This window comes from Hippichthys cyanospilos, chromosome 18 (assembly GCF_059441005.1).
Source record: "Hippichthys cyanospilos isolate Australia breed blue-spotted pipefish chromosome 18, RoL_Hcya_1.0, whole genome shotgun sequence".
NCBI lineage: Eukaryota > Metazoa > Chordata > Actinopteri > Syngnathiformes > Syngnathidae > Hippichthys > Hippichthys cyanospilos.
Genome location: NC_142386.1, coordinates 4242506 through 4263796, shown reverse-complemented (window position 1 = coordinate 4263796; position 21291 = coordinate 4242506). Strand labels below are relative to the sequence as shown.

The 21291-nt window shown below is 44.6% G+C and overlaps 1 protein-coding gene across 2 annotated transcripts in view; it reads right to left on the bottom strand.

Annotated features, from left to right (window-relative positions):
• tiam1a (TIAM Rac1 associated GEF 1a) overlaps positions 1–21291 on the bottom strand; it is a 36831-nt gene that overhangs the window by 5734 nt on the left and 9806 nt on the right. The window contains exons 1-20 of one of the 2 annotated variants that reach the window (XM_088440017.1): positions 19983–20096; positions 19803–19859; positions 19106–19219; positions 18453–19012; positions 17836–18101; positions 16579–16851; positions 15942–16182; positions 14903–15075; positions 13600–13824; positions 12673–12858; positions 11366–11518; positions 11211–11285; positions 8576–8746; positions 8395–8499; positions 7572–7653; positions 6900–6986; positions 5831–6043; positions 5273–5379; positions 168–383; positions 26–94 (exon numbers count right to left, since the gene is read on the bottom strand). In XM_088440017.1, the coding sequence (XP_088296143.1) occupies positions 26–94; positions 168–383; positions 5273–5379; positions 5831–6043; positions 6900–6986; positions 7572–7653; positions 8395–8499; positions 8576–8746; positions 11211–11285; positions 11366–11518; positions 12673–12858; positions 13600–13824; positions 14903–15075; positions 15942–16182; positions 16579–16851; positions 17836–18101; positions 18453–19005 (3195 nt within the window). In that variant the 5' untranslated portion in view covers positions 19006–19012; positions 19106–19219; positions 19803–19859; positions 19983–20096. Of the gene's footprint in view, positions 1–25; positions 95–167; positions 384–5272; positions 5380–5830; positions 6044–6899; positions 6987–7571; positions 7654–8394; positions 8500–8575; positions 8747–11210; positions 11286–11365; positions 11519–12672; positions 12859–13599; positions 13825–14902; positions 15076–15941; positions 16183–16578; positions 16852–17835; positions 18102–18452; positions 19013–19105; positions 19220–19802; positions 19860–19982; positions 20097–21291 lie in introns of those variants that run through there. The other variant, XM_088440016.1, reaches the window with a different exon arrangement.

Genomic DNA, 21291 nt, shown 5'->3' with positions numbered 1-21291 from the left:
ACGGTTCAACTGAAGATGAGCTCACCTCATCCTGCGTGAGGAAGCTCTCCTTCTGCAGCGGCGTCAAGTAACAATCGATGAGGCAATGAAGGTCCTGCACAGAGGAAGAACAAGCTCAGACGCCGTGACGAGAAACGAGAAGGGAGGACATATGAGTCACCACGGACTTTAACATAAGTCTTCTCCGTGTCCACCAGCTCACTGATGACTTTGCGCAGCTTGTCGGCATGCGAGAGCTGACGTTGAGTACAGGTCGGCGGCAGGGCCGACACCGGGCTGTGAGACAGGGATGAGGAAGATGACGACGACGAGGAAGATGACATCGGGCACTCGGGAGCGTCGTGGTGGCTGCGGTGGTGGAAAGAGGACGCCTGCTCCGTGTTCTGAGGGACAGAGCGTGAGCATTCATTACAGCAAAATGTCCACGAAAATTAAAAAGTCTGACAGCCTAGAGGTTTAAAATCGATGTTTACGCCTCTCTTAAAGCATTCACTAAACCATGATGTATGCCTCCCTTGTCCATGTGAAGCACCCTTGAAGAACATCTAAATCAGTTTATGATTACGTGAGATCAAACCCAACATGTAGAACACACTTGAGTGACATCTAAACAAACACGTGGGACTCCCATTGGTGACATCTGAACCACAGTATGAATCTCTGAAGCCACAGATGTCAAACTCGTCCTGGAGGGCCGGTATCCTGCATGTTTTCGAACCCTCTCTCACAAACACACCTGATTCAAAAGATCAGGATCATTTTCAAGCTCCTGCAGAGCTTGTTAATAAGCTAATCATTTGAATCAGGTGCGTTGGGGAGAGAAAAACAGAAAACATGCAGGATGCCGGCCCTCAAGGACTGGAATTCCACACTTATGTCTTAAGCAAAAAAGGGCTGCAAGATGAGCTTTTAACCATCTTTCAATGTTGATTTATCACCCTGAACACTCCCAAAGTATTACTAAGCATTCCTTGCTTATTGTGCACGCTCACACCGGCCCCATCCGTGGACATGAAAATGGCTGGAAGTTCGCTAATGACGACAGGAGCGAGAGAGGTACAATTGGCAGCTCCCCGCACCGCCGGTGCAACAGAAAATAAAGGCCGATCTCATCCACATCTTGTTTGGTTTTGGTTCTGGAGTCAGGGTGAGATTTTGCACCGGGTCGGCCAAGTAAACAGTAAAGTTTCACGTAATTTATATGCACATTTTACACTGTGGAAAGTAATGTACTTAAATATCATGTTATGTCCCTTTAAGCAAAGTATAAAGGAACATATGATTCCCTTAACTAAGGCCTTAACCAATGTATGACACCCTTAAACAAGACCTAAAGTAATATGTATGGTACCTTCAAGCAAGATTTTTATCAGAGCATATCATGAAATGACTTTGAAAACCACGCGTACAAAACCGTGAGGTGTATTCAGGCGGGATACGATTAAGAGTGACAGACAGGCTGCGGGGGCGCAAACAGAGCCGTCTCGGCGTATTGCACGCCTCAACGCTCGTTCGCGGCGTGCAAACGACATAGAACATTTTCCGTGGCGGTGTCCAAACTTGTTTGGCAGTGCCGCTGCATCTGGACTAACGCGTAAACAAACAGACAGATAAAGATCTTCTGTGTATCCAGTGTTGCTCCTCAACCTGGCCTGAGCCCCGTGAGCAATTGTAATGTCTTTTTTCCGCTGACGGCAAGTGGAAAAATGGCCGCCGCCTGAGACGTAAATCAATCTGCTTAATTCATATTCTAAAAAGTCAAAATGAATCAGAATGCTGTGTTTATATTGTTGTGCTGCACAGAACATGCATTTGTAAAGATTTTTTTGTTTGACTTCCCGTTTCAACGACCCCCTTTAGCAAAGTCCTAAAGCAGTGTGTATGACTCCCTTAAGAGCATACAGCAGTGCATAAATCCTCACACAAGATTTAAAGCCGTCTATCGTTACCTTGCGATCCTGTCAAAAACATTGTATGACACCCCAAGGTGGAAGCAACTATGTTTGACTTCCTTCACTGAAGTCTGAAGTGAGGTAAACCAGATTGTATGACTCCCTTAAGTGAGACCTAACCAGTGTATGCCTCCTTATATTCGAAACAAAGTCTAAATCTTCCTTCTGTGAGGTCGCATTGTTTCCCTCAAGTCAAGTCTAAACCAGAACGTATGACTCCCTCAAGAGAGGGAGAGCAGAAAGCCCGTCGGCGGAGTGACAGCTCAATGTCCGTGGAAAGACAGATATAAGCGCAAAACCAAGACACCATTTCAAAACCAATGAACAAGTTAGCTATGTGCTAGCACCCGCCCGGCTAACGATGACGCAATAATCAAAAAGAGCACGCAGGAAACAGTGCAGCTCACCAGGTGTAAAACATCACGGACCAACTTGGACGCCCATTTGGAGCCCACCCTCGTCCTCCTCTTGGTCCTCCTGAAGACCGACATGCCGGCAGTCGGATCACGGCTTAACCATCCGCCCGAGGGGAGTCGACAAAACAATCGAGAAGAAGCAGAAGCGTCTCCGTGAGTTGAGAAACAGAGGAGGAGGAGACGGGCTGGGGAGGAGGGAAAGGAAGGAAGCGCGTACGCTCACTTGCTTATGTAAGCGAGACTGACAGCGACAACAAACCGGATCAAAGATTGATTGGATCAGCGCTAAAGTATGTCATTAAGATTCACGACATTGATAAACTCCCATTTCAGATTTGCAACAAGAACGACATTTAACCATCATGCAGAAATATTCCCATAGGTCCTATCTTGTCATTTTTTGCAATAAAAAAAAGAATTGTCTCATTTTTATTGGGCGATGTCCTCTAAAATTCTCCTTCATGTTAATGACAGATTTTAACATTGTCATGACACACACAAAACATTTGAAAACAAACTGCAATGAGCTTTTACTCTCCCTCTGCTTACTTTCAATCCAAAGTCTACACAACCTGCACAGACAACACCTGCTGCTGCACACACACACTTACATAATCATAGAAACACACCTTAATTCCAACTGACTGATACACACATGTGTGCCAGGGTCCCTCTGACAGCTCATTAGCATAACAGGCAGAGGGAGGCCCACCGCTTGGAAAATAAAGTTTGCGCCAAAACATTGTAAATGAAGCCGGGTGTGAAGCAGAACGGGCACATTTAGAATGTTGAGCAGAGTGTTACCTTATCCCCCAAGCGGGTCAAGCGGGCGCATCTATTCGATGCCTGTGGCTATGAAGCGAGTGCATGCGTGTATTTTGGTTGTGCGTGTGTGAAAGCGGTGCAGAATGGAGGGAGGAGCTGGGAGGCAAGCGCCGACCTGTCGCCATCGCCAGCGAAAAAGTGGGATAAACAGAGATTACATATGCCAGTTCTCGGCTTGCGGTGTATTGAATAATGTAAACGTTTGCTCAATACAAGTAATATTGGATTTAAGTCATTTTTTTTACATGGGACTTAAATGTTATTAAAGCAATTATTTTTCAAGAACTAAGTTTGGAATGAGGATTATTAAATGCTATAGATTTCATCTTGGAACACAGTGCTCTCTAGCGGACAGACTGTGACAGTGCAATTAACCACCATGATAGCACATTAAGTGTTATTTGAGAAGCCCCCAAGCCAATAAGAAGACAAGCAATGCCTTCAGTCACTTGAACAAACTCCACCCCCTCTTGGACATTCGTTATTTTATCCCCGCCTTTCAAAAGCCTCCAGGTAAAAAGAAATATGTAGATATGACAAGCAGACTGACTTTTTCCCCTTTGGGAACGACGACAATCAGCACTATCATCATCTCCATGATTACTGTTATCCCAAGTGCCCCCCCCCCCCACCCCCACCCCCCATCCTTGGTTATCACATTTGTAGGCGGCGGTGGCGCTTTTGTCAAAAATAATGAAGCTCGCCGTCACACCAGACACTCGTTTGTCTGCTCTAAACGACACAATAAAGAGACAAAAGTGTCGAGATAATTAAAAACGGCGCCGCCTTCGCCGCCGGGTGAGATGAGGTGAGACAAAGCAGGGACGAGACAGAAAAAAATGTGTGTGGGGGAAAAAAAAAGACATTTGCCAGGATTTTGTGTTTGTTGACAGACAGCATGCATTTTCCTGAATCCTTTATATGCTGATGCTAAGGGAGTGGCTCGGAATTGAAAGTTACAAAATCTCTCATTTAAATACACTGTTTACATCCATAAGTAGCTTTACAAAGCAAACAACCACAATGCAAAGTTTGTTTTATCTTTCATCCTATCACGGCTAACATTTTAACAGGCTCGATATATAAAATTCAAACACACACAAGGTCCACTAAGGTAACAGCTGTCACCATGGCGACAGAGAAGGGTGAGGTGACAAGCATATTCGGGGAAGGAGCAAACAGGTCTGGCGCTATTCTAGCAGCAACAATCATCACAGTGCCAATGTGCTGATGAGAGGCGACGACCGCGTGATTACTAAATCATATGCTCGATTCGCACCTGTCTGTCAAAAATCATGCGCGCGCACACACTTGCAACATGTAGTTTGCTAGCAAAATGTCTTATTAAGTATGACTTTATGGTACCGAGCTTTCTAACCAGGAAACTGCTCCTTTTCTCGAACCGTGAGGCCGCCTAGCCCCCGTCACGACGTAGCTCAATGGCGGCGGTCCACGGAACACGCCTCCATCCATAATCCGGAGCGCTCGCCTTCACGAGTCTCGCGGCTGACTAAGACAACTCCAACAGCGTCAACTAACACGTGTTCTTTCTATCAAATCAGTCCCCGTGGGAACACAGTAATCGTAGCAAAAGTTCTGCTCGCGGGTACTGACATCGATTGTATGACTGTGCTCCCACACACACATTTTGGCCACTTCAACATTGTAGCTGATAAATGAAATGTTGCTATTTACTTGGCTGACTCGGTGCAAAATCCTTCCGCCTCAGCTCCGCCCCCTTAACGAAACTTCTAAAAGACGTGGATAAGGTCGGCATGTATTTTATCTTACACAAGTTGGTGCCGGGAGTCAAACTCCTGTCTCGCTCCTGTCGACATAAGCGAACCTGAAGCCGTTTTCATCTGCAGCAAGGAATGCTTAAAAATGCATCAATGAAGGAAAATAACACTTTGGCAGTGTTTAAGGTGAGAATTCAACATTGGAACATGGTTAAAAGCCCCAAAAAGTTGCGTTTTCATGTTACATTTAAGTGGACATGTGGCTAAAAAGTGTAGATGAAGTAATGTGGTTTTACGCATCATCAGATAAGTTCCGTAATCACTGCGTAGAAACGTGTACCTTCTGTGCATAGATCCTTTCTTCCGGAGGATCCCCAGGACTCTGCGGCACACCCTCGTCCAAACTGTCGTCCACAGTCAGACCCGACACCTCATCCAGGATGTCCTCTGTGGACACGCCCGAAAACGTTGCGCGATTACAATCGGATGCATCTTTCTAGTCATGAGTAAATAACCTCCAGCTGGAGTGTTTACTCCCGCCTGTCCTGACATGTGACAGCATCTCATTAATATTCATGAGCTCTTCGCATGTTAATTAAAAAAGAAAAACAATCTGTGCCATTGTGCATAGATGACAAGCACAGGTATCTAATTAGCATTAGGTGCCATGTCGCTCTCCAAAGCCGACCGGGAAGCAATGTTTACTATTGAAGCTTAACTGGTCTGGCAGTGAATGAGTTAAAACCATGGCTTGACAGTGGTAACGCTCGTTAATCTTTTCGCTAACAAAATCAGCAGCAAAAATGTGGTAAGCAAGCTCTCTGCGCAACTTCATATCAAGCAAAAGCCATCCCTAAAATACGCGAGTGGACCGACGTGTCGTCAAAGATCTCCCAACCTTGGCTCTGGGAGAAGATGTCCGTGGCGGCGGCCGCGGGCTCGGCATCGGAGCGTCGAGGCGGCGGACACAGAGCGGCCGGGTCCAAGTGGGGTACGGCGCCCATGCTCAGTGTCAGGGTCTGGCACGCGAACGCCGCTCGCATGTCGTCCATCTGCAGGGCGGCGGCCGGCTTGCCGTTCAACAGCAGGATCTCGTCGCCCACTCTTACGCCTTGGGAGGGGGCACAGTCCACATTTACTATTCCAGAATTATATTTCAGGAGAAAACCTCATAATGATCCTGATCGTTTGACTCGGGTGCATTGAACTTTATAACATCTCGCCCAACTTGAAACCTTTACTTTTGATTAAAACCATTGGTCCCCAAACAATGGCCCACGGGCCAGATCCGGCCCACCTCTGCATTATGCCCGGCCTAAATCTTACACACAGTCCCTTTAAGATTTTCGTTCTGACCATGCGATTGAGAAAAGTAATGTGGCCCTAGGATGAAAAAGGTTTGGGGACCCATACTCTGTCTCAAATCCCTCGTTTTAAATCATCCAAACATTTGGACGCATACGGTAAAAGAGACTAACGCAAACACCTCCCCCTGCCACCGGCTCTCTTCTCTGACAGCCGATTAGCAGCCAATGAAAAGGCAGACATCTCACCTGCGTATGCGCACGCACACCAACGCATGCTTTTTCTATACATGCGCACAAATGACACATTTGGCCCCAAGTTGTGCCCTACTTGTCTGCAATGGGAAATGTCAGCTGTACAGTTGGGAGTCTTTATCGGACTGAAAGAAATAAAGCCCCCAGGCCTGACTGCGCGGCTGCTTTGTGTGTGCGCGCACGCTCGTCTGTGACTACATTAAGAGAGACGGGTTGGAGTAAAGCCTGCAGTGCTGGCCTGGTTTTCTTCCGTGATCTCTTTCGGTCTCGACGCGTTCTCCTCACTGGATCAATGGAACATGCTGGCTGACCCACTAACAATGTGCGCGTACGTGCGCGCGTGTGTGTGTATGTGTGACTCAGCGGGGTGTGATGTTAGCGTCATGCTAGGCTAGCTGGCCTTGGTACCTTTTGCGGAGGCGAGGCCGCCTGCTTTGACGTCAGTGATGTGAAGCCGCTGGGTGCCGTCCTCGTCCAGAACGGACACAGTGAAACCTGATGACGGGGAAACAATAAACCGGCTTGAGATCCTAATTTGGAACCTTAATACACATATGAAGTCAAAATTTGTAACCTTAACCCACAGTTGAAAAAAAAATCCAGCCTTAAAACTGAAGCTCTAACCTTTATTTTGAAACGCTACGTTAATTAAAGCCCGCATTTACACTCTGAACGCTCTATCTACGGCCAGGGTGTCAAACTCCGCTCCCTGAAGGCCGGTATCCTGCAGGTTTTCCAGGTTTCTCTCTCCAAAAACACCTGATTCTGATGATTGGCTCATTAGCAAGCTCTGCAACAGCTTGAAAATGATTATATTCATTTGAATCAGGTTGTGTTTGAGAGAGGATTGAAAACATGCAGGATACAAGCCCTCGAGGATTGGAATTTGACAACTATGATTCGCAGAATCGGAACGTTTGTGAAACCCTGAACAATTCTTCAGTGAGATAGGCACAGAGTTCATTCGGCTGCCCGGCAGCCCAAACGAAGCAATTCGATCCGCTTAAGATCAAAAGTGCTCACTGACGAGCTCCGTCCCGAAAATCAATCGGTTGTTGTGTTGTTTTGCCGTCGACCTACCGTAGCCCAGCGTGCACGATTCCGCTCGAGCAAAATGGATCAGCCTGGTGGTTTTGGTGCAGATCTCGATCTCCTGGTAGAGCTGGAAAAACAACAAGAAAGAAAACCGTGTGACGGTCATCTCGCTTGGAAAGGCATTCATGTTTTATTCAATATCCTTGACGAAGCAATTCTGATCAAGGTCGTGGGGGTCATTTGCGTGTGTGAATTGCGTGTGTGTGAAGATGAAAAATGACACGTGATAGGCGTGATAATGTCCATCTAAGAGAATGAAGGCGCTTTAGGTGAAGGTGAAAATAGGCTGTCAACAACTCCATTGAATAATACGGAGGCGCATGATACTCTAAATTAGATAAGCACAGCAAATCATTTGCATAATTTAGCGCATGCTAGGCATGGATTTTAATGAGATTTCTGATCCATTTAAACCAGATCCAAGAGTCTAAATGTGTTAAATGGAGCTGACGTGTTGTTTACAATGACCAATGTATAATCTGGATCAGAACTAGATTTAATTGTGATAACAACTGTGAATGGCAAATCTGAATCAGATCCAAATTAAACATTTTTTTATTCATACATTGAGTGGATTTCACCATAATGTGAAGATAAGCGCTTTTAATCACAAGAATGACATTTTAATGCCTCACAACATTTAAATCTCTTCAACAAATCCAAGTGAGAAATTCCACTTGAGAACTTGAAATGGGACTGGTTCGTGTTACTATTTACACTGACAGTGAATGGCAAATCTGAATCAGATCCAGAATAATCTTTTTTTTTTTTTTTTTTAATTGCCTAGAATGATATTTGAATGCCTCACCATCTCGTAGACATCCTCATCATGTTTGGGAACGTAGAAAAAAGTGCGGTCATCCACGACCACTTTCAATCGCAGGTAGTGACCGCAAGGGTCCAATTTGTTTTTCTGTAATAGGACAACAAGCATTAACACTTCTGAAGTAACACACATGCGTCCTAAAGCTTTTTGAATTCTTATTGACCTTGCAGATGGCGCTCAGGATCTCCAGCGCCGTGTCGCCGGGTTGCACCACAGCCAGGACGGGTTGGTCACCGGGCAGGCACACCCAGGAGGGGGCCACACTCTCTGGGAGCCACATGTCGTTGTCCAGCGACAGCTGGGGAAGACTTTTCACAGAGTTCTCCCTTTCCTTCTGCAAGCAGGACCGATGAATTCATACATGAATTTTTGTATATTAATGTCCAAGAGTGAAGAGCATACTGCGGTTTACTTGGACAGTGGAAGCAGTAGATCATTTTAATTTTACTAAACAGCCGATGGTAAATTCTGGTGGTCTCAAGCATCTGGAGGTCTAATTACAAAATCTCATTTGTGATCCACTTGAGCTCCCAAGCGACTCTAAGCTTGCGTGTGTGTGTACGCAAATCTGGAAGCCCGAGCTGCACTAACAGGACCTCACGCATGCTGATCTTTCCGATAATATCAGGTGACAAGCTTTTTGTTTCGTTTCTCGTTCATTGATATGCATTTTCAACAGACGGGGGGTCCGCATAGGGTTACCCCGCAGGTCCTTGAACTACCACCAACACAGCTCAGCACCATCTGGCCCATCCGGGATGCTTTCGCTGTTGGTAGGATTTGCCATCAGCTGTGACCGTTTGAAAGCATTCAGCGCAGATGTACTGTAATACACTTGCAACAATAAAGTAATAAAAAAACTCATCCCTAAAAAATCAAGTTTACCACGGACTTTTCACGAATCTGGCTTTATCATCACCTAACTTGGGTTGACTTTGAAAGGTTCATAACATCGTTAAATATAAATGTATTTTTCCTTTCAAACCCTCAAAAAGTTCAGTGGCGTCAGCGCTATCCATACATATGTATATTTAGGGCTAATCTATGACAATTCTAATTTTGTGAGAAAAAATGTTAACAGCTATTCATGCTGCAGATTTCGCAGACAGGAATATGCAGATGTTATGTTTCCCTTCCATAAATCATAAGTGTCATACTCCAGTAAGGCAAAAGCTTTCCTGCAACATTTAGTTCGAGGATCGAACCCTATTGTCAACTACAAGTCCCACAATGCATAGCATGAACTTTGCCTTGTGGGAGTCAGGCTAAGCCAATCAATAAAGTCACTGAAAGGCTTGCAAATGTCGTAAGTTGTACGCTAGCGCCCCCCGGTAGTTTTAGGGTCTCAAAACAAAAACTTCTATTGCACCCCGTTTGCGAGTTGTCGTTGGGAATTCGGAGGAGATGCATGATAAAACATTAGATTTTCAATATCCAAAATTTACAATATTTCCAATTTATAATGGCAGTAAACGAGCCCGACATGGGCGAAATTTGTTTGAAAGTGTTTTTTGCATGCTTTTCCCTTGATATAACAAATCAAAAATCTAAAGTCCAAGTTAGGTCAAAATTTCACCCAGCGTTAATGAACAACATGAAATTGGGTAGGTATGTCTATCATGAGCAGACCCACAAAAAATCTCAGGAAATTGAACACACAACCAGATTGGTTTGAGGCGACTGTCCGGTCATTTTTAGCATCTCCAGGGCACTTGTAAAAAGCTATCTTTGAGCTCAAAATGTCCCTCAGCAGGATTGTTAGGCAAACAAAGACCCGTCAAAGCCTTTCAGACCCGTCAACCCTGGCTCGCCCTGAGCGATGGAAAAGTGGAGATGAGAAGGTGCCACGGGGAGATGAGGATGATCTGTCTGACAGGCTGAAAAGATGGCTGGGAATAGAAATAATTGCATTACGCTTGGATCAGACACTGGGTGGTTAGCGAGAGACTTAATCCAGCAGATAGCGTCAAGCGAAAGACGGAACCTCAGAGGAATGCTCTCGGATGCGGAAAGGTTCAGCCGTGGCGCTCTATAATAAGCCCTAATAAAAAGGAACAAAAGGGAGTGGGGAAAAGGAGGTGGAAAATGGTGGCATGCTGCTGCTTTTGGCCTTAGGGCAGTGGAGAAGCTAGTAAGCCGGCAAACACGCACAATGGTTTATCGGATGCCCCAGTTCATTGGGAAAAAAGTAAAGCTGTGCACTAACAGGGCAGGTACTGTGTGTGTGTGTGTGTGTGTGTGTGTGTGTGTGTGTGTGTGTGTGTGTGTACAACAACTGTCCAGGTCTGCAGCTAGCTTGAGAAATTCATTGAGAGAACATATTAGGTCCCAAAAAATCAACAAACAACACTAAATAAAGCATGCAGTTTTAAATCTAAAAAACCCCCCAAAAAACAGTAATGACTTCTTGAAACCAGTTGTCAATAATCCAAATAAGTCTGGCGTACCTACTAAAACGATATTCTCTCTTGTCCCACAACCTGTAACAACCAAATTGAATCTCAAATAAAGCTGAAACTGTTGCGGTCACTTGCAACTGTGGGAACACTTTTTTTTTAATAAACAAAATTTCAAATAAGAATGATTATTCATGTCATGAATGTGTGTCCCACAACATGCATGAAACCCTGTTACCATAACCTTTTTGACATGGTAGAAGAAGAAAACAGTGAATCACTTGATATGCTGGACTTTCCTATTTAAATGAGTGTGTCGTCAGACACAGGATATTTACATGAATTTGCATTTGGTACTCAAAGAAAATGCAGAAAATACGTTCAAATCCACTAAAATCTTACAGATTTCTCACTGGCCGAGTCTTCATACGTTGGTTCCGTGGACGCTTTGGCTGGCTCGACGCCGTCAACAAACACCTGTCGAGATTCAGGGCATGCGATGAGCTCGCTAAGAGGGGCTCGGTAGGGTGGATTTGTGCGCATTTGTCAAGGTGAACCTGGGTGATGGTGGGGTGCTGCGCCTTGGACTTCCTGCGGGAGGCGGTGTCGATGCCCCACAGCGATGAGAAACGACTGCGGCGTTTGCTGAAGGTGCGAGAAGGCGAAGCTTGGCTGCGCCGCTTCACGCCCAACTCCGTGCGGGCCGACACCTGAGAGCATGCCAAAGAAGATTAAAAGCCCAAAAATACTACTTTCTATATTGCACCACCTGCAGAAAATAGCATGCAGAAAATTATTTAGACTTAGCAAAAAATGACTTTGAAATCATGTATTCTAGTACAACAAAATAGTACATTTGAATGTTTTCAAAATACATGCAAATTAGGAAAAACATGCATCAAAAAAGATTTGTATATTTAATAATATATTGTGGCTATAAATACAAGCTACAGGAAATAGCATGCATAGAATTATTTTGCATAAATTAGCAACATATGACTATAAAATCATAAATCCTACAACAACAAAACAGTACATACATTTTTTTAAATACATGCAAATTACAAAAACATGCATCAAAAAGGTTCGTGTAAAGTCAATATATAAGGATTAATAATGGATTATGGATAAATATTAAGAAAATAGCATGCATAGAATAATTTTGCATAAATTACATGCCAAGACATGACAAGAGTCATGTATGTATTACAACAAAATAATACATTTAATAAAACAAAAAATACAAATGATTAAAAACGGGTAAGATTTACATACAAGGTTTCTATGAAATATATTTATAAATGACTAATTTAAGATATACTGTATATTATAGAATAATAATAATGAAACGGTGCAATGTTTTATGGCGACATGAATATAGAATATAAAATGTCTGGAAAGATTTAAAAGCACCGCAATATTATTATCTGGAAATAAAACAGATTGTGAGAGAAAAAAATCAATTGCGCGTTGATGTCTGACAGTGTGAGCCAGCGGGGAGGGAAAAGAGGGTGCGGGGGGGTGCAGAGGATAAGAAGACAAAGGCAAAGGAAAAGGATGGAGGGAGGTAGGAAAAGACGGGGGGCGTTAGAGAGAGTTAAGTCTGTTTGGTGGGAAATCGCCTCAGGGACACTTTATATTGATCTGCCAATCAACACCATCAAAATGGTGTGTGTGCGCACGCGCTTTGTTTCCGAGAAGATTCTCCCCTTTCCCCGAAATCTCGCGGCATCGACATCCGCTCTTGACTTATTGAACCACGTGCTGCTTCTCCAAGCCGCGATGGGATTGAATGTTAGCGACCCGGTTTCCAATTTGCATTTTGTCCTGCCAACAAACATACGACTGTCGACTTTTTTTTTACCAGCGCGTGGAAGGACGACACGGAGAAGATCCCCAGCCGTCCCATTGCCAGCTTGGTGGGCCGCGAGGCGAAGCCCAGCAGGCGCTTGGGGTTGGGTGGCTCGCCCCCCTGCAGGCTGGCCAGGTAGCAGCGGCAGCGGAACAGGTCCATGTGGAAGCGCTCCAGATTCTGCTCCCACAGGAAGATCTGCAGGGACAAAAGGTCACATTGCTAGAACGGCGAGAAAAGAACAGACCGCCTGGCCCGCTGAGCGAGACGTGGGAGTGGCGGTGGCGATGAAGCCCCCGAAAATGTGCGATACGTGGCGAGGTGGACCGTAGGAGGTGAAACGCGCAAAATACACCAGCACATTTTTGTGCCATGCTTTTCTATGCAAATTCTACATAAGGCCTAAGGCTGTTTTAGCCAGAAGTCGGTAGATGTCAGAAGCCGTTTTGAAGGAAACATAACCAATGGAGACTTATTTTTCATTTCAAAAGCGTTTTAGAGTCGGACAAAACAGAATATATTACTATATACGAGGGGTGTTTAAAAAGTTTTAGCAAATGGACTAAACTAAAAGTGACCATTTATTTTTCAAAACATATTCACCATCAATCGCTGAAAACTTGCTGCAATGGCGCTGAATTAAATTTATCCTGGTGCAGGATGAACTCTTTTGTTTGGGACCTGCATCAACACTTCTTGGTCCCCAACCGATACCCGTCCATGGATCAACTGGTACGGTGGCGCTATTAGACCATAAAGCTAATCAATAAATAGCCTGAAGAAATTTCGGAGAAAAAAAAATCCCAACATCACCGTTAACATTTAAATTCCACCAAAGAAATACCCCCAAATATTCCTGGCAGTAAATTACCCGAGATGTAGTTTGTACTACAGTCGATTTGGAGACAAAAAAATCATGGAAAATTGATTTTTGCCTACCTGCTCCAGGATGGTCTTCCTTTTTTTGGCATCAGTGACAGTGGACAGCTGCATGTCGCCCATTTTCTTCATCTTCTCGTCCATGTCGATCTTCTGCTCCAATTTGCGGATCTCGGCGCGCAGCAGGCGCACCGTGTCGTCACGGTGGTGCTGGCGGGCGAGGGCGGCTGCACAGGCCGAGTGGATCGCCGTGATCCAGTTCTCCAGCTCCGTCTGACCCGACGTCTTGAGGGGACAAACGTACACGGACGCCATCATCTTCATAGAATAACAATAATATAAACAGTGGACTATCGTGTTACAGCGTCCCTGGCTTATGTTAGTTTCAAGTTGCAACGTGATATACTGAGTTTTTTCATCCCCTTTACTGTATTTTCCCGGCTTTGCGACAAAAACAACTGTCATGACCCTCGGGGGTTCGCTGTATTTGTGTTGTTTTGCCTCCATGTGCTGGCGTTTTTAGGTAATTGCACTTATTCACAATTGCCGTCTAACTGCTTCCATACAACGTGTGACTACAATGCTGCTCTGCTATTGGTCGGCATCTACTGACGGAGATGCTGGTCTGCTATTGGTCAGCTTCACTCGTTTCTAAATGGCGGAACGGTAAAGCTATGTTCAATTATTTATAGTGCATTTTACTGCTTAATTCAAACTTTTTTATGTTAGCCATGGTCCCAAAATTGCTAGTGATGTTTAAGAGAGAAGTAAGAAGTTGATCTATAAGGAAACGAAGCTGGAGATAATCAAGAAATACGGAGATAATCAAGAAATACGAAGTATGCTACCCTTATTAGGAAAAATGGGCGTAACAAGCGGCACTCAAAGGTAAATAAATCCTTTCTTTATTTTTCATTTATGTTTTCTGATTGTTTACATGTATGTTTTATATATGTAGCACTTAATATACTATTTCGGTACTAATTTTTAATATATATGTACAATTTTGATGTTTTTTAACTAGGGTTCTAAATGCATTAGCCATTTAACTTAGGATTGCTCGTCTTACGAGCCCCACCACGGAACGGATTAATCTCGTAACACGGGGGCCCACTGTACATCTGTTGTTAAAAAGTCAGGAGCTACGCAAATGAATAACAGATAAGGTTATGCGATATGGGCAACGGTCAGCCAGCCTAATCAAATTTCTTCAGCGTCTTTGTCCTCCATTTGTTGAGTGTGACGGGCGGCGGCATGCAAATGACAAATTGTCATCCCCCACGGTGCTAAGTGACAGCGTGCCCTTTCAACACATCAATGCGATGTACATATTTTAAACGAGAATGGCGCGGCGTCCTCTTACTTGAAAAAGGAAGGCGTCGCCGGCGGAGTTGCTGAGGCAGAAGACGAAATCCTTCTTAGGGTGTTCTGGCACCGCTTGGACAATGGCATTCTCAGCCCACAGTGCATGTTTGGGAATGCTGGTGTGGTCGATGCCCGAGCGACCGTCCGACTCGTACAGAAACAGCGTGCAGCCTGAAACGCATACAAGTGATTCACTTTTAAAATAAACTAAAGCAATCAGCAGAGGGATGATGTCGAACAAATGCTAAAATCACTTATAAAATTCACTTTTAAATGTAAATTACCTCAAACTATTTATAGTTTGTAGAGATGGGAATCGTTGTCCCATTTTGGGGTCTACGATTTGATTCAGGATCTATTTTCAATTCAATACGGTTTGATCAAAAATGATTTCTGCTTTAATCTAAAGCTGTGCAAAGAATCTTCAAACAACTTCAGCTTGCTTTCCAAGACAGAATAACAAAGGGAAACAATGGCTTTTTTTTTTTTTTTTTTTACATTGTTATTTTGCAAGGGACATGGCTTTTTCTGAAAAAATAACTGCTACTCTTTAAGCTAGCTATGAATTTTATCGCTTTTATCGTACAGACAAAATTTTCATTTATTTACAATGTATGTGAGTAATAATTCCATTTTTTATTTTCAATATTGATATCGTGAAATTTAAATCGTAGTAAATAAGAATCCCAATTCTTATGTGAATCGATTTTTGGCACACCGCTAAGTTTGCTATCGTTTAGTAGTTGACTGAAATTATAGCTAGCAACAAATTTTAAAAAACATCCAGAAAAACCTGTTGCTAGGGCAAATAAAGTGTCAGCGTATCCGCTAGACATGTTCCACTAGAAATCATTTATTCGTCTGCGGAGACGATGCAGGCGGTTCTCGTGCATTTCACGGGGATGAAATGGATTCGACGCAGACGGAGGCGTGAAATTAAACGAGGCAGGAGACAGAAAATGGAAAACAAGAGAAAAAGGCGCAGCGGAGAACCCTGCTGAAGGTCACAAGGACTGCAAGGTGTTTCGCTTGAGTACCTTTTAGCGAGACCCAGTAGTGTTTCCACTTGCGTCTGGTAGCCAGTTCCACCTTCTTGCTCTTCTTGTGCACCAGGAAGTTCTTGACGGCCAGCGCGCCCGCCTTGCGCACCGTGCTGTGAGCGCAGCCGGCCAATGCCACCGCTGACTCTGACGGGTAAGCGCTGCTGAACGTGCCGCTGCTTCGTTCGTCGCTGACCGCTGAGCACGCCTCCTCCGAGCGATCCTGACCTCCTTGCGTCTGAAGGGAGATGAAAGATCGGAGGAAAATATCCATTTTTTTGTCAAGAGGAAAATATTCAGTATTTAGCACAAGGGTCACCCAACCACGGGTCTGCGGACCGGTGCCGGTTTATGGATTAAATGTGTTCTGACACATAATGAGGAAAGAAAACAACGTTCAATACAATGTTCTTTGGGAAGGGGAAAAGGCCCGGTCAAGAGACAGGTGACGAGCCAACAGCTTCACTAATGGTGAGTTCATATAACTGCCAATATGTCCGAACCTCTCCAATCGTCGACAACACATCTTTTTGGTCAAATAATTTTCTCTCTGGGGGGCTACCATCATTTTTGTTCCAGCCTGTTTCATGAGTTTGGTTTTTCAAATGAATTTTGAACCAAAATACAAAGTTACCCAGGCTTGATTGTCCAGCTCCTTGCGGAAATTCTCATAGACGCCTCCGCCGCCGCATCGTGCCTCCGCCGCACCGGCGCTGCTGCTGCCGCTGTCGCTGCCGTTGCGGAAGAGGGAGTTCTCGGCGGTAGAGTACACGGAGAAGGAAGCCGACATGGCCTTGCAGCGCCGCGACAACGGCTCGCCATCTGCCGCCGCCTCTGCCTCGGCGACCACGCCGTCAATGCCGCTGTCGCCGTACTCGCTCCCCTCGCCTAGGGCTGCTGAGATGTCCTATCAGGAAGTTGGCAGTGTTATGCGTAGTTTAGAAATGCAAAAGAAGATTCATAATTGAAGGGGTAGTTAATATAATAATAGGATATTAATATGAAGGTGTGCGTTTCAAAATTCTTGAAACTTAAACCTTCACGTTTCAGATAATCTATCTAAACTATCGTAGGCTTAAAAAAAAAGCTTTTGTTGACATTTTGAGCTAACATTTTGAGCTAAAATTCATTAAAAAACTCAAGAATGGAAATGTAGGAGATATGCTAATCCAGAAGGCACACAACACAAAAATATTCATATTTATATGCGATCTGGTACAACAATTACAAAATTACATTGTCAGTCTTTTTTGGATGTTTTTTGGTGTTTGCAGGAAATGAGGGGTGGGCCAACGCAAAAGGTTAAAGGTGAAATTTTCACACCACAAAAACGACGTGGCATATAAAAGAAGCTTGTTGGTAAAACACAATGCGGCCATTTATGTTACATATATGTACGTGTTTACACGTATGCGCGTGTTTCCGCTGGAAAGTTTTCCACGGAAAGTTCAATGTCCTCCTCAATCGAAGTTGGTCTTTTAGAACTGAGACTCACTGTTCTTTTTCCTCCATGTTTTTCTGCCTTGTGCGTCTATTTATAGCTTGTACACAAGCCCCCTGATACACACATACACTCACACACAGCTGGGTGAATTTGTGATGAGCACTTAGGGTGCAGCTTGGGGTTTCTGGGAAGGAAGCGTCTCTTCTTGTGGACTTTTCTACTGATGTGATTACGGAACAGTTGTTGCTTTAACAAATCTTTGTTGACGTACTTTTAGTCAATCTGATTCGGCCCAAATTGAAAAGATGAATTCAATTAAAAATTAAAGTGCGCGTCGTATTTTTGTCCGGAATGTGAAGAACACAGAAAACAACGCCGCCGCAGACTCCAAAAAATATAAAAATGATTCAGGAAATAAATGACGTTCATAAATTTCAAGTTTACTACCTGTGTGGTATGCGCACGGCGTCCCTGAAAAACAGGTTGCGGCGTCGGCACCGTCGCCAAGCCGATCCCCGCGGGCCCTTCCGAGAGACAATGCGAGCGCCGGCAGGGGAGCGTGAACGCTCCGTACACGCCGCCGCCGTCGTCCTCGTCGGGAGACGTGGGCCCGGTCCCGCCGTTGTCCCGCTCGCCGTCTCTGAGGCGGCCCCTGAGGCCGGCGCTCTGGTGACTGCACAGGTGGTCCAGGGACGATGCGCGCTCCGTTGCACCTTTCGCAAGCACGGGTGCAAGAATTACGTCTAAGTCTGTATGCTTTATTAATCATAACACAAATATGGCACAATCAAGGCGGTTAAAAGATGTACGACTGGAAATGTAAAACCAGATAGGCATCAGCAAGCCTGCGACCCTAGTGAGGATAAGCGGCTATAGAAAATAGATGGACGGACGTTTTTGTTGTATTTTGTGACGAATTCAAATATTAAATATTAGACATTATACAAAATATTCTGTTGTCCTTGAAAGTGGTGGTGGGGATCAGACATCTCATTGGTTAACTGGGATTGGAGACTTTAAGGATGATGAGTCATTCCAGTTACGTAACTAGCCATCGCACCCACCTTTGGGCCCGCAGGGCGGTCGGCCGAAGCGCTCCTCTTCTTCCTCTTCCTCCTCCTCGCCGCCGTCCACCATCTCCTCAGTGCTGGTCATGTGTTCCTGGCTGAGGTCTGACAGCGAGAATTCCAGGCTGTCCTCCCTCCACATGTCAGCCGACTTGGAGCGTTTCTTCTTGAAGCCGGAGGGCTCGTCGTCGGCCGCCGGCGAAGTGGTGACATCGTGCTCCTCGGGCCTCAACGTCATGGCCACGCGCTGAGTCCAGTGCGGGTTGACGCCAAAATCGGCCAGGCCGTCATTGGCGTCCGGGGCTTCGGGGCCGCTCTCGGCCAGCGAGCGCGGGATACTCGGCGTGCTGGAAGAGCGCGTGGACGCCTCCGAGTTGCGGTAGCGCTCGGGCTGCTTGGCCGACAGCGAGTGGCGAGGGCGGCGGGCCACCGGTCGCTTGTAGGCGGACGACAGGCGGAGGGAGCGCGACGACACGTTCTTACGGGAGAGGTGGCCGGCTGAGAAGCCGTGGAAGGCGTTCTCGCCGTTTTGGCTCTCCACGTTTCCCATCGTGCAGCTGCAGATTATATATTATTTGGCGCTGAATGATTGAAATGTATGGGGTTCAAAAGCACACAAAATCATTTATATCTTTACAATAATATCGTACCTGTTATCAAGGGCTGAGCATCAGCAACATCTTGGCATCACTATCTTGCAAAGACATCATTGTCCATGTTATGTTTGCGAGGCAGCGACGCAGCGATTAAGACTTCACAATGGCCTATAAACAAACAAAAAAAAAGCACCAACAATATATACTGTATTTTCCGCATTATAAGCCGCACCTTCAATGAATGGCCTATCTTAAAACTGTTTTCATAAATAACACACGCCACATTCATTATAAGGCGCATAGAACAGAAGCTACAGTAGTAGGCTAGGATTGCAGGGATCAACTGATTAGCAAGATGGACGTTTACTTGGAGAAATACGCTAGTTTTACTTTCAGTTTTAATCGCACGATGCTTGTAGTTGTTAGTGCACTTGGCAAAACTAAACTTGAAAAGTTTATTAATTGGTTTGCTGAAACAGTTCTATTTTACAGAAGAATTACAGTCTTTGAACCCAACTATCCATGCTATTTGATGATTTTACAACATTTCAAATATTTTACTTAAGTAATTACCTTGTTTTACCACATAGATTATGACACTATCTTTGAAAATATACAACACTACATTCTCAAATACCAAACTTTTTTTTTTCCTGGTGATATGCGACATAAAATTAAGCGCATGGTTTTACTTGTAGGGATCACATTATTGACAATTATCTTTAAAATTTGACATCTTTCCGTTGCTCACCTCCAGAATCTTCTCGTTGAACTTGGGTCCAAGTCCTCCTTGAATCAATCAGATGACCTGAAAACCAAGGAGGGGAAAAAGAAAAAAATAAATAAAAGGATAAAAGTGAGAAGCTTGCACGCAGTACACCAAGTCCCGACGTCAAACCGCATTTCTTTGAACTACACCCTGGAAACTCACAGCTTCGCCACAAACCGCTCGGGCATGCGCGCACACGCCAACGCCAGCCGCTCTACAATCTTTGCGAGAGAAAGAAAAAAAAAAACATCCACTCATATGCACAACTGAGCACAGCGAGCAGAATGAAAGGATGAAAGCAACTATGATGCCATGTGATGCGTAGGATATGTAACAATTCAAAGCCCACGCTAGAAAAGCGGCAACTTTAATATTCACACGAAAGCAGTGAAGTGTGACATCACTTCTATCGTTCATTAAGTCACACAGCCTTGCTGTGTCACATGAAAGGAATGTTTGAAGGGGGTCAAGCAATTAGGCTCTCTTCTAACTCTTTCCTTAGACGAATGCAAGATATCCAATTTTAACACACTTATTATTATTAGTCCAATAGCAGATAGCACCCCATCCCATTATGCCAATTACGTTATGTATTCAAAACAAGCATGTAGCTTTGCCTCGGAAAATGTCATAGCTTATTGGACGAGAATTCTCGTCTTTCAAAATAGAAATAAAAATAAAAATTCTAATCAAATAGGTTTATTATGGAGAAGCGCTAACACCCTTGACTAACGCTTTAACAGATCTACGTACGTATTTGTGAATTTTTGTTGCACGTTTGTGATGCTCTTTGAATGCCCGGAAACACACCAACAAAACCAAGCGGGAAAAACTCCTTGGCGGAGGTCACGTAGTGAAGAAACTAACATGACATCCCGCATCCACGTGTAAATATGAGCCCTCGAGGTTGGTCTATTTCCATGCTATTTACATTCACGTTCAGCATGTCTGCTTTGTGTGGTAAAGCTGTGACTACACAACAGCATTAAAATCTTTCTTTCCCTCGTGTTGACTTTCTCTTTGTTGACTTTTCTTCTTACCTGCCCTACAGCGAGGTGTGTGAGTATGCGTGTGTGTGGGGGGCTACGTGGCTATGAATAGCATGGTGTGTGAAATGGAAGCAGAAGAGGGTGCTGGGTGAAAGAGTGAGGTTATTGCTGCTGAGCTTTAAGTGGACAAAAGTGTTTTTGGCTCAGCCTGGTGGTGTATTAACTCACAGTTTATTATGTTTATTCAGTACATTATCAAATGACTTGACTTTGATTCTGATCATTTTTTTTCAGGTGGTAGGACCAAACACACATTTTGGCCACCAGCATTTCTACAGGAAAACGTTGTAGCTAATAAATGAAACGTTGCCGTTTACTTGGCCGACCCGGTGCAAAATCTCTCCTCCTCAGCTTTTGAACCAAAACGAAACTAAAAGACGTGAATACGGTCAGTGTGTATTTGCTCTTTCACAGGCGGTGCA